Source organism: Anomaloglossus baeobatrachus, chromosome 6, assembly GCF_048569485.1.
Source record: "Anomaloglossus baeobatrachus isolate aAnoBae1 chromosome 6, aAnoBae1.hap1, whole genome shotgun sequence".
Classification (NCBI taxonomy): domain Eukaryota; kingdom Metazoa; phylum Chordata; class Amphibia; order Anura; family Aromobatidae; genus Anomaloglossus; species Anomaloglossus baeobatrachus.
The window spans coordinates 32383332-32396108 of NC_134358.1; the positions used below are offsets into that span (position 1 = coordinate 32383332).

At 50.3% G+C, this 12777-nt stretch overlaps 1 protein-coding gene across 3 annotated transcripts in view; it reads left to right on the plus strand.

The window, feature by feature from the left end:
• The window catches only part of ZFAT (zinc finger and AT-hook domain containing), a 259690-nt gene extending 251613 nt beyond the window's left edge, over positions 1 to 8077 (plus strand). For all 3 annotated transcript variants that reach the window (XM_075352843.1, XM_075352844.1, XM_075352845.1), the window contains one exon: positions 7545 to 8077. In XM_075352843.1, the coding sequence (XP_075208958.1) occupies positions 7545 to 7784 (240 nt within the window). In that variant the 3' untranslated portion in view covers positions 7785 to 8077. The remainder of the gene's footprint in view (positions 1 to 7544) is intronic.
• The last annotated feature ends 4700 nt before the right edge of the window (positions 8078 to 12777 follow it).

The following is a 12777-nucleotide window of genomic DNA, read 5'->3' on the forward strand; positions in this document are numbered from 1 at the left end:
GCGTGTCATACTTAGGGAGGCTCTAGCATGGCTGTACACGGCTTCCAGGCTGCATATTAGGCTCACCGCATATGCACGGCTTTCCCTGGCCACCGGCGCCTGTGATTGGTTGCAGTCAGACGCGCCCCCACACTGAGTGACCGCGTGTCTGACGCTTCCAATCACAGATTCCACGTGCATCTATTGTGGTATAAAAAAAATAAAATAAAATATTTGGCGTAAAGAAGGAAAAAAGCTGCACCCTCCGTAACATAACATCCAGACTTTATTGAAAACAGCGCATAAAAATCATGGAGGTCCAGGGCCAGGCGCTAGCACCCAAAATAAGGACTGTCATTTTGCGCAAATGTGCTTCTATGGGTCCGGGCAAGGACCTGTACAATAATTCCCCGGAAGAAGGCGTATACCGAAACGTGCATGTAGGGACCCAGCGCTCTCACCAACACAAGGTATTCACTGCTGTTTATTTTGTGTTTATTTCAAATTTAGAATTTTTTGTCGGGATCCTCCTTACTCCGCTCTGGCAGTGACGGCAGGCTTTGTACTGCTTTGACCATTTTGGTTCTCATATTTCTACATAGTCACTGTCAGAGGTCCTTTTGGATTGCTGAGAATCCCTACACCAACCATTATCCTGTGTTGCAGTTTTCGCGTTTTTGTCTGTTGGCGCCACCTGCTGACCACGGTTTATAACATCTGTATTTATTTGTAACAATTTTTCTAATATTTTTTAAATGACTTGGCTGTTCTTGTACAGACTTTTTTTCTCTTTGAAGGACCTGTAGAAGCACATTTGCGCGAAACGGCCAACTCTGCTGTGAGCGTCATCCGAGCGTGTGATCCACACTTCATTGTCTCTCTCTGCGTATATCGGATGACCTCCGTGCAGTCCAGTGTTACATATGCACCCGTGGACTTGTATGAGTGCGTGCGTCCCATATGCGCTGCCAATTGCTTGTCGGCACTGCCCCATTGTATAACATTGGAGCGAGTGCTATCTGATAAAACATCATAATAAACTCATCCATATTACATGGTGGTGTGAACGCAGCCCTTATCTGTCCAGCAGCAGTAACGGCCTGGACACATCGATAAAATGTCTCATCACGCTCGGTTTTCTGACCAGGGACTGTGAATATGGAAGACCAGCCATGTATACACTCTCCTAGGGAAAGAGACCTCATCCTCCTGACATTGCCCAATGATTTACTGCAGGTTGGGGACAGATCCGTCCATGGTCTCCAGCACTAGCCTGTCAATCACACAGAAGCATGCAGAATAAGGCGTCATCCTCAGACATACTAAAAAGAAAATTCTCCTTCGAAATCTGCCCAATAGTGTCAGAAGTTTTGTACTTCACAATCCTCCGTCATGGAAGGCGAGATGTTTGGTGACCCCATCCCTAATTATAAACCCCTCAGAAACTTGGCGGCCGACGCGGGGCCCTCCCAAGTGGCTGCACAACAGACTTTTTTTATATTGGATACTCACAAAAACAATTTAGGCTAAAAAAAAAATCTTTTTGGGGCATAAAATGTTACTCGTTTGGCTTTAAAAGCCAAAAGAGAATCTGTCAGTGAGCTCATATCTTTAAGAGTGTGTGCACGCAGAAGAGTTTTTGGAGCACAGACTAATCGGAAAATCTCTAATTCCTCCTCCAAATCTCAAAACTTCTCAAACGTTGAGGTTTTTGTTCATTTTCACCTCGAAAAACACCTAAAAAACAAAATCTTTGACTTTCTGTGCTGATTTATGAACGTAGACCACATCAAAGTGGAAGTGAACTTTGATGTGGTTATAAATTGGCACATAGAGGCAAGGTTTTTTTGAGAAGTTTTTACAATAATAATAATCTTTATTTTTATATAGCGCTAACATATTCCGCAGCGCTTTACATACATCAGGAACACTGTCCCAATTGGGGCTCACAATCTAAATTCCCTATCAGAATGTCTTTGAAGTGTGGGAGGAAACCAGAGAACCCGGAGAAAATCCACGCAAACACGGGGAGAACATACAAACTCCTTGCAGATGGTGTCCTTGGTGGGATTTGAACCCAGGACCACAGCGCTGCAAGGCTGCAATGCTAATTACTGAGCCACCACAAGACTGCAGTGCTAATTACCGAGCTACTGCAAGGCTGCAGTGCTAACTACCGAGCTACCGCAAGACTGCAGTGCTAACTACTGAGCTACCGCAAGGCTGCAGTGCTAACTGCTGAGCTACCGCAAGACTGCAGTGCTAACCACTGAGCTACCGCAAGACTGCAGTGCTAACCACTGAGCTACCGCAAGACTGCAGTGCTAATTACCGAGCTACCGCAAGGCTGCAGTGCTAACTACCGAGCTACCGCAAGACTGCAGTGCTAACTACTGAGCTACCGCAAGGCTGCAGTGCTAACTGCTGAGCTACCGCAAGACTGCAGTGCTAACCACTGAGCTACCGCAAGACTGCAGTGCTAACCACTGAGCTACCACAAGACTGCAGTGCTAATCACTGAGCTGTCGTGCGGCCCCGAAGAGAAGAGAAACTGTGAGGCTATGTTCACACAGTGCATCTTTTCTAACCACAAAGATGCAGCATTTTTGGCTCCCAAAAACGCATAATAAAAATCACATGTTTTTGCCATGTTTTGCTGCGTTTTTACTGCATTTAGCCCAATGCGTTTAAGTCAAATCTATCGACCGGAAGGGCTCAAAAATGCTGGAAAAACAGAAAAAAAAATTGACATGCTGCATCTTCAAAAACACAGCTAAGATGCAGCAAAAAAAAAAAACATGCCCAGTGTGGACAGCAAAATAGAAATCTCATAGACTTTGCTGGGAGAAGGAACACAATGAAAGATGCACAGTGTGAACATAGCCTATAACCTCAAAGTTTTTGAGATTTGCAAGAGGGATTAGAGAGTTTCCAATTAGTTTCAAGCAAAAAAAAAAAAAAATACGTTTGCAGTTCAGATTATTAAAGAAAAAGTTCCTTCGTCCCAGCTCACTGATGGGTTCTCCACTAACTCCTTCTGCAGCCAGCAATGAGCAGGCAAACAAGCCAAACGGTGCCAAAACTGTGATATGTTTAACCCAAAATTCATGCATTTAAGTAAAAATTTAAAAACTGCTCCCGAAGGTCAAAAGAATCGTAAAAAAAAAGCTTAAAATAAAGAAGGGAAAATTATATGTTTAGTATATAAGAACAGAAAAAGCAAAAATCAAACAAGTGGCAAACATAGAGTAAAGGAGGCTCAATAGAGGTGAAGATGAAAACATGTAGCAAAGTTTTAAAGATCAAAATAAGTCTCAAAAGACATAATTGAAGAAACCTTAAAAACTTTTGGCTTTTTTATATTTATCCGCTGTTACATCTTTGTTTCCAGAGGTGTTTAGAGGGAAGATTTCTGAAGGGTTTGTAGCGTTATTTTTTTTTTATTTTCCTACCAGTAAAATGCCAGCCTTGTTTTCCCGTAACCCGCGGGGTCTGATCTCCGGCAGCAGCTTTCATATTTTTCATCTAAACGCAAGAGAGGTATGAAGCCGGAGCGGCGGTGCCAACCCGGGGAATTGTAGCTGGCACGGCGGCTCATCTGACTGCTGGGACGGCGCTCGCGATCATTCAGCGGAGGGGACTCGGCCCGCGGCGGCTCCATAAGAATGTAAATGAGACCGTTCAGAAGCGAGATGATGTAAACACCGGCTTTGAAATGCAAATCTTCCTACAGAATTGTGGTTTTATCGTTCGCGAAAAAGAAGGCACAGGGATCATCGCTGAAGAGATGACATTTGAAGCTTGGCAAATGCAGAGGAAGAAAATAAAGTGTTGCCAATTCAGATTTTCGTGAAATAAAAAAAAAAAAAAAAAGTACAAACATGGAAATTCGGAGTCGGTCCCTCGTGGAAATTGCGGAATGCGGATGGAAATTAAACATCTACCGGGACATGGCACCGGCACATCCATACCCTACGCAGTTCGGCTACCCAATTAAGATGGGTGACTATTGTTTTCAACATGGGGCAAGATCGGCTACCCAATTGAAGGGGATGTTACACGCAGCGATATCGCTGGTTAAAGCACCCGCCCCCGTCGTTTGTGCGTCACGGGCAAATCGCTGCCCGTGGCGCACAATATCATTAGGAGCCGTCACACGGACTTACCTACCTAGCGACGTCGCTGTTGCCGGCGAATCACCTCCTTTCTAAGGGGGCGGTTCGTGCGGCGTCACTAAGCGGCCACCCAATAGAAGCGGAGATGAGCGGCCATAACATGCCACCCACCTCCTTCCTTCCTCATTGCCGGCGGCCGCAGGCAAGCTGCAGCTCGTCGTTCCCGATGTGTCACACGTAGCAATGTGTGCTGCCTCGGGAACGACGAACAACCAGCGTGCTCAACAATCAACGATTTTTTAAAAAATGAACGACGTGTCAACGATGGACGATAAGGTGAGTATTTTCCATCGTTAACGGTCATTCCTTGCTGTCACACGCAACGACGTCGCTAACGATGCCGGATGTGCGTCACGGAATACGTGACCCCGGCAATATATCGTTAGAGCAGTCGTTGCGTGTAACGCCGCCTGAAGACGGATAAATTGTTTCCGGTGGTGAAAATCGGTACGAGGTGGAAGTGAAACTCGTAAAATAAAATTTTCACAACTGAAGCCTTCCGCTAAGTTGTCGCCAGTGAAGTTCACTAATGGGTGGAGATGACCACATGATTTCCTTGACGCCTTCTCCGCTCCAGGTACCGACGGGTCATGTTCTCCGCACTTTCTTCACTAGTCGCAGGTTTTCACTCTTGTGATTTCCTCCTATCATGACCTTACTGGTGGATACTTGAAGACTCGAGTTGAGAAACACTTGTCCATAAAGTAAGAAGAGCGTCCACTCCATGCTGCCTGCGCTGCTCGATCACATATCAAGAAAAAATGTTCGATTTTGTCTATAGTTTTAATAAAAATTAGAACCACATTGAGTCATGGATCCAATATTCGATGGGAATTCAGGGTTTTTCAGTCCCTTATGGAACAGTCAGACTGAGATCTGTAGATCAAAGATAGTGAAAGATTCCTGGGGAGGTGAAGGCACTGATGCTTCAAGGTCCAAACAAATTGCACAGCTATACAGAGTCCTAAACGACAGCTATACAGAGTCCTATGACGCACAGCCCGGTATATTGGACCTTTAACATATTTGCATCACAAAGTACACGGGGGTTACAGGATAATGACACTGACACTGGGGGTACAGGATAATGACACTCACACTGGGGGTACAGGATAACGACACTGACACTGGGGGTACAGGATAACGACACTGACACTGGGGGTACAGGATAATGACACTGACACTGGGGGTACAGGATAATGACACTCACACTGGGGGTACAGGATAATGACACTCACACTGGGGGTACAGGATAATGACACTGACACTGGGGGTACAGGATAATGACACTGACACTGGGGGTACAGGATAATAACACTGACACTGGGGGTACAGGATAATGACACACACACTGGGGGTACAGGATAATGACACTGGGGGTACAGGATAATGACACTGGGGGTACAGGATAATGACACTGACACTCAGGGTGCAGGATAATGACACTGGGGGTACAGGATAACGACACTCAGGGTACAGGATAATGACACTGACACTGGAGGTACAGGATAATGACACTGGGGGTACAGGATAATGACACTGACACTCAGGGTGCAGGATAATGACACTGGGGGTACAGGATAATGACACTGGGGGTACAGGATAATGACACTGACACTCAGGGTGCAGGATAATGACACTGGGGGTACAGGATAATGACACTGACACTGGGGGTACAGGATAATGACACTGACACTGGGGGTACTGGATAATGACACTGGGGTTATAGGATAATGACACTGACACTGGGGGTGCAGGATAATGACACTGGGGGTACAGGATAATGACACTGGGGGTACAGGATAATGGCACTGTCACTGGTGGTACGGGATAATGATGCCGAAACTCGGGATACAGGATAATGACGCTGACAGTCGGGGTACGGGATAATGACGCTGATACTCGGGATACGGGATAATGACACTTGGGGGGTACTAGATAAGGACGCTGACACTCGGGGTACAGGATAATGACGCCGACTCTCGTGGTACGGGATAATGATGCCGACACTCTGGGTACGGAATAATGATGCCGACACTCTGGGTACGGGATAAGGACGCCGACACTCTGGGTACGGGATAATGATGCCGACACTCGGGGTACTGGATAGCGACGCCGACACTCGGGATACTGGATAACGACGCCGACACTCGGGGTACTGGATAACGACGCCGACACTCGGGGTACTGGATAACGACGCCGACACTCGGGGTACTGGATAACGACGCCGACACTCGGGGTACTGGATAACGACGCCGACACTCTGGGTACGGGATAAGGACGCCGACACTCTGGGTACGGGATAAGGACGCCGACACTCTGGGTACGGGATAAGGACGCCGACACTCTGGGTACGGGATAAGGACGCCGACACTCTGGGTACGGGATAAGGACGCCGACACTCTGGGTACGGGATAAGGACGCCGACACTCTGGGTACGGGATAAGGACGCCGACACTCTGGGTACGGGATAAGGACGCCGACACTCTGGGTACGGGATAAGGACGCCGACACTCTGGGTACGGGATAAGGACGCCGACACTCTGGGTACGGGATAAGGACGCCGACACTCTGGGTACGGGATAAGGACGCCGACACTCTGGGTACGGGATAAGGACGCCGACACTCTGGGTACGGGATAAGGACGCCGACACTCTGGGTACGGGATAAGGACGCCGACACTCTGGGTACGGGATAAGGACGCCGACACTCTGGGTACGGGATAAGGACGCCGACACTCTGGGTACGGGATAAGGACGCCGACACTCTGGGTACGGGATAAGGACGCCGACACTCTGGGTACGGGATAAGGACGCCGACACTCTGGGTACGGGATAAGGACGCCGACACTCTGGGTACGGGATAAGGACGCCGACACTCGGGGTACTGGAGAATGACACCGACACTCGGGGTACAGGATAACGATGCCGACTCTCAGCGTACTGGATAATGACGCCGACACTCGGGGTACGGGATAATGATGCCGACACTCGGGGTACGGGATAATGATGCCGACACTCGGGGTACGGGATAATGACGCCGACACTCTGGGTACGGGATAACGACGCCGACACTCTGGGTACGGGATAACGACGCCGACACTCTGGGTACGGGATAACGACGCCGACACTCTGGGTACGGGATAATGATGCCGACACTCTGGGTACGGGATAACGACACCGACACTCTGGGTACGGGATAATGACACTGACACTCCGGCTGCATAACAATGATGTGGACACTGGAGCTCACAGGAAAGTGTCACGGTCTCCTTTTCTTTCCTATGTATTGTTGGGGTTTGTCTTGTTTCTGTCTCATTTTTGTGATTTTTCCCCTTTCATGTAGTTATTAATGTCGCCAGTGACCTGATGTGTGTGATTCCGCCCCCAGGTGACCGAAGAGCAGCGCTCCGCCAATCACGCGGTGATGATACAGGAGGCGCTACAACAAGCCTCGGTGGGGCTGGGAGAACAGCATCACCTGGTGGTCTCCTCCGACGACGTTGAAGGCATTGAAACGGTGACTGTTTATACACAAGGAGAAGAGACCTCGGAGTTCATCGTGTATGTCCAGGAGGCCATGCAGCCCGTGACTGACAGCACCATGGAGCACATCCTACAAGAGATCTAACCGTGCCCACAAAATACCATCTGGCCAGTCCGGCAATTTACGTTTCGGCATCCTTACCTGTAGACTCCTCCAGAGACCATTAGGCGGAGACCATTTATCTTAGACGCAACTCGGCCGACAGCATCGACTTAATGACTACCCCAAAGACCATTAGTATTTGCAGTGGAATTGAATATTTTCTTTTTTCATTTTATATATAATATTTTTACGTTACTTTGAGCAATAACTTTATGAATTCTTATGTTTTTAGCTGCGGGATGTTTACATAGAATAAACGGAATATTTTGCCTGGAGAGGAGTCTCTGAATGCAGTCCGCGAGCTGCGGGGTTTCCATTTTTCCAGATATATCCACACACTTTACACTGTCGCTGTTTGCGCCAAATCCTAAGAATCTTGTAGGGTTTAGTAGCCTTCCTTCTGATGTAGTCTCATTACAGGCGACGGTGGCGTATCGCTAGTGTCCAATCCGGGGGCGTCCACCTGCTTTAACCGCCATAAAGGATAATTGGTGCAAGGAGAGCACCGAGTCACTTCTGTCTGCTCCACACGGGATTTTTCCGAGGCTACACAATCGCTAATATAACAAAGAGCTAAAAAAGAACAAAACAAAACATAAAGGGGCCAAAAAAAAACAAAATGTGCACAATGGTTCCAGTACACCTGCAACTGTTTCTTCAGCGCTCTATTGGGAGACCCAGACGATTGGGGTATAGCTACTGCCCTCTGGAGGCCACACAAAGCACTACATTAAAAGTGCAAGGCCCCTCCCCCTCTGGCTATACCCCCCCGTGGTATCACGGGTTCTCCAGTTTTAGCTTTGTGTGCGAAGGAGGTCAGACATTCCATGCATAGCTCCACAGATTTTAGTCAGCAGTAGCTGCTGACTATTTCGGATGGAAGAAAAGAGGACACATATAGTGTCCCCAGCATGCTCCCTTCTCACCCCTGGATGGTGTTGTAAGGTTGAGGTACCTATTGCTGGTACAGGGCTGGAGCCTGACATGCTGTTTTCCTTCCACATCCCCTTGTAGGGCTCTGTGGAAGTGGGATCCTGCCGGCCTCTCAGCTCTGACGCCGGGCTCCATCCACAGACCCATTAGAACCTGATGGAGACGGAGCAGGAGTACGATCAGGGACAGGCCCTGCATCATACAGGTACTCTGTGTCCCCGGCAGGCACAGACACACTCCGGGCTGGCTGGGTGTTGTAGTGCGCCGGGGACCGCAACGTGGAGTTGGTGTCCCTACAGATTACTGGGGGACTTTTTTGTGTATGGGAACGCAGCGCCGACCCCCTCTGGACCGGGCGGCGCTGCTGTGACTTGTGGTGCGCCGGGGATCCGCCGTCCGCGCTTTTACGGCGGCGGCGGTTATAAATTTAGTCCCCGGCTTTTTGGGCCTAGGACGCCGGCAGCTCCGATTCGTTCCCGCCCCCACCCTGTCATTCAGGGTAGGGGAGAGACGCTGTTCGCTAGCAGCGACGAGGGCTGGAGCCTGATTTACATGCTCCAGCCCTCTCACTTGGCACAGAGGGAAGCAGGCTTCCCGCTCTTGGCCAGGAACGCCCAGGGCCCGCCCCCCTTCCTCTCTCGAGACGCCGGCAGCCATTACATGCATGCCTGGCTGGAGGAAGGACGCAAGGCTCTGGGAGACCTGGACTAGGGGCTATCTGGCGACCACACACCCGCTTTTTTAAGCGGGCGGTAAGCGATTTTTCTGTGCTGGTCCCTCTAGTGCCTCACGGTGTATCGGTGTACTGGGTACAGATATATAGATATTGTATTTCTTGCACTGTGAGGTCGCTTCTGGCTGCATATCCCAGATCGCTCTGTGGAAGCAGCAACATGTCATCCTCAAAACGCAAGGCGGCCAAGGCACGGCGAGGCCTCTGTCCTCAGGTCCCCCTTACTTGGAATGTATCCAGCCCACAGGGGGGTCCCCGGCTTCACAGGCCGAGGATTATGACTCAGATGATGGCCCCAGCCACCCTAAGCGAGCTCGCTGGGAAAGACCCTCGACGTCTTCACACTGCTCAGGGTCTCAGCGCAATCAGTCTCCCTGTGATGTGTCTGATGAGAGTGATCAGGAATCCACTCCTGGAACCCCTCTCAACCTGGATACCCCGGATGGGGATGCCATGGTAAACGACCTTATCTCAGCCATCAATAGGCTGTTGGATATTTCTCCCCCAGCCCCTTCAGCAGAAGAGGCGGCTGCGGAGCAGGAGAAGTTTCGTTTCCTTTATCCCAAGCGTAAATTGAGTGCTTTGTTAGATCACTCTGACTTCAGAGAATCAATCCAGAAGCACGACGCTCACCCAGAAAGGCGTTTCTCTAAACGATCTAAAGATACGCGTTTCCCTTTCCCCCCTGAGGTGGTCAAGCGCTGGACACAGTGTCCAAAGGTAGACCCCCCGATTTCCAAACTTGCAGCTAGATCCATAGTTGCAGTGGAGGATGGCGCTTCACTTAAAGATGCCAATGACAGACAGATGGACCTTTGGTTAAAATCTGTCTATGAAGCTATCGGCGCGTCGTTTGCTCCGGCATTCGCAGCCGTATGGGCACTCCAGGCTATTTCAGCTGGCTTAGCAAAAGTGGATGCTATCATGCATCCAGCAGTGCCGCAAGTGGCGCACCTTACCACGCAGATGTCGGCGTTTGCGTCTTACGCTATCAATGCGGTCCTAGAATCTACCAGTCGCACCTCAATGGCGTCCGCCAATTCGGTAGTTTTGCGCAGAGCCTTGTGGTTAAAGGACTGGAAAGCAGATGCTGGTTCCAAAAAATGTTTAACCAGTTTGCCTTTGTCTAGAGATAGACTGTTTGGCGAGCCATTGGCTGACATCATTAAGCAGTCCAAGGGTAAAGACTCCTCTTTACCACAACCCAGAACATCCAAACCTCAGCAGAAAAAGTGGCAGCAGAGGTTTCAGTCCTTTCGAGGTTCGGGCAAGACACCATTTACCTCGTCCAAAGGGACTCAGAGGACGCAAAGAAACTCAGATTCGTGGCGGACTCACACACGCCCCAAGAAAGCAAATGGAGGTACCGCTTCCAAAGCGGCTACCTCATGACTTCCAGCCCCCCCCCTCCGCATCGCCGGTCGGGGGCAGGCTCTCCCGCTTTTCCGGCATTTGGATGTCACAGGTCAAAGACCGGTGGGTGACGGACATTTTGTCTCGCGGGTACAGAATCGAGTTCAATTCTCGTCCTCCAGCTCGGTTCTTCAGAACCTCCCCACATCCAGACCGAGCAGATGCTCTGCTGCAGGCGGTGGATTCCCTAAAAGCGGAAGGAGTGGTGATCCCAGTCCCTCCTCAGGAACAAGGGCAAGGGTTTTACTCCAATCTCTTTGTGGTTCCAAAAAAGGACGGCTCGTTCCGTCCTGTTCTGGACCTAAAACGGCTCAACAAACATGTGCACGCCAGGAGGTTCCGGATGGAAACCCTCCGCTCTGTCATTGCCTCAATGTCCAGAGGAGACTTCCTTGCCTCAATAGACATCAAAGATGCTTATCTCCACGTGCCAATTGCTACAGAACATCAACGTTTTCTACGTTTTGTGATAGGAGACGACCATTTTCAGTTCGTAGCTCTTCCATTTGGTCTGGCGACAGCCCCACGGGTCTTCACCAAGGTCATGGCGGCGGTGGTAGCAGTCTTGCACTCTCAGGGACACTCGGTGATCCCTTACCTAGACGACTTATTGGTCAAAGCTCCCTCTCAGGAGGCATGTCAGCACAGCCTGAATGCTACGCTGGAGACTCTACAGTCTTTCGGATGGATCATCAACTTTCCAAAGTCGATCCTATCACCGACTCAGTCACTAACGTATCTTGGCATGGAGTTTCATACTCTAGCAGCGATAGTGAAGCTGCCGCTGAACAAGCAGCGGTCACTACAGACAGGGGTGCAATCTCTCCTGCAGGGCCAGTTGCATCCCTTGCGGCGTCTCATGCATTTCCTAGGGAAGATGGTGGCAGCCATGGAAGCAGTTCCCTTTGCGCAGTTTCATCTGCGCCCACTTCAATGGGACATTCTCCGCCAATGGGACGGGAAGTCAACGTCCCTGGACAGGAAAGTCTCGCTTTCCGAGACGGCCAAGGACTCTCTACAATGGTGGCTCCTTCCCACCTCATTATCTCAGGGAAGATCCTTCCTGCCCCCATCCTGGGCAGTAGTCACGACAGATGCGAGTCTGTCGGGGTGGGGAGCAGTGTTTCTCCACCACAGGGCTCAGGGGACGTGGACTCCGCAGGAGTCCACCCTTCAGATCAATGTTCTGGAAATCAGAGCAGTGTATCTTGCCCTACTAGCCTTCCAGCAGTGGCTGGAAGGAAAGCAGATCCGAATCCAATCGGACAACTCCACAGCGGTGGCATACATCAACCACCAAGGAGGGACGCGCAGTCGGCAAGCCTTCCAAGAAGTCCGGCGCATTCTAATGTGGGTGGAGGACAGAGCATCCACCATATCCGCGGTTCACATCCCAGGCGTAGAAAACTGGGAAGCAGACTTCCTCAGTCGCCAGGGCATGGACGCAGGGGAATGGTCCCTTCACCCGGACGTGTTTCAGGAAATCTGTCGCCGCTGGGGAGTGCCGGACGTCGACCTAATGGCATCCCGGCACAACAACAAGGTCCCGGCATTCATGGCGAGGTCGCGCGATCAAAGAGCTCTGGCGGCAGACGCCTTGGTTCAAGATTGGTCGCAGTTTCAGCTCCCTTACGTGTTTCCGCCTCTGGCGCTCTTGCCCAGAGTGCTACGCAAGATCAGATCCGAGTGCAGCCGCATCATACTCGTCGCTCCAAACTGGCCGAGGAGGTCGTGGTATCCGGATCTGTGGCATCTCACGATCGGTCGACCGTGGTCACTGCCAGACCGACCAGACTTACTGTCCCAAGGGCCGTTTTTCCATCAGAATTCTGCGGCCCTGAACCTGACTGTGTGGCCATTGAGTCCTGGATCCTAGCATCTGCAGGATTATCTCAA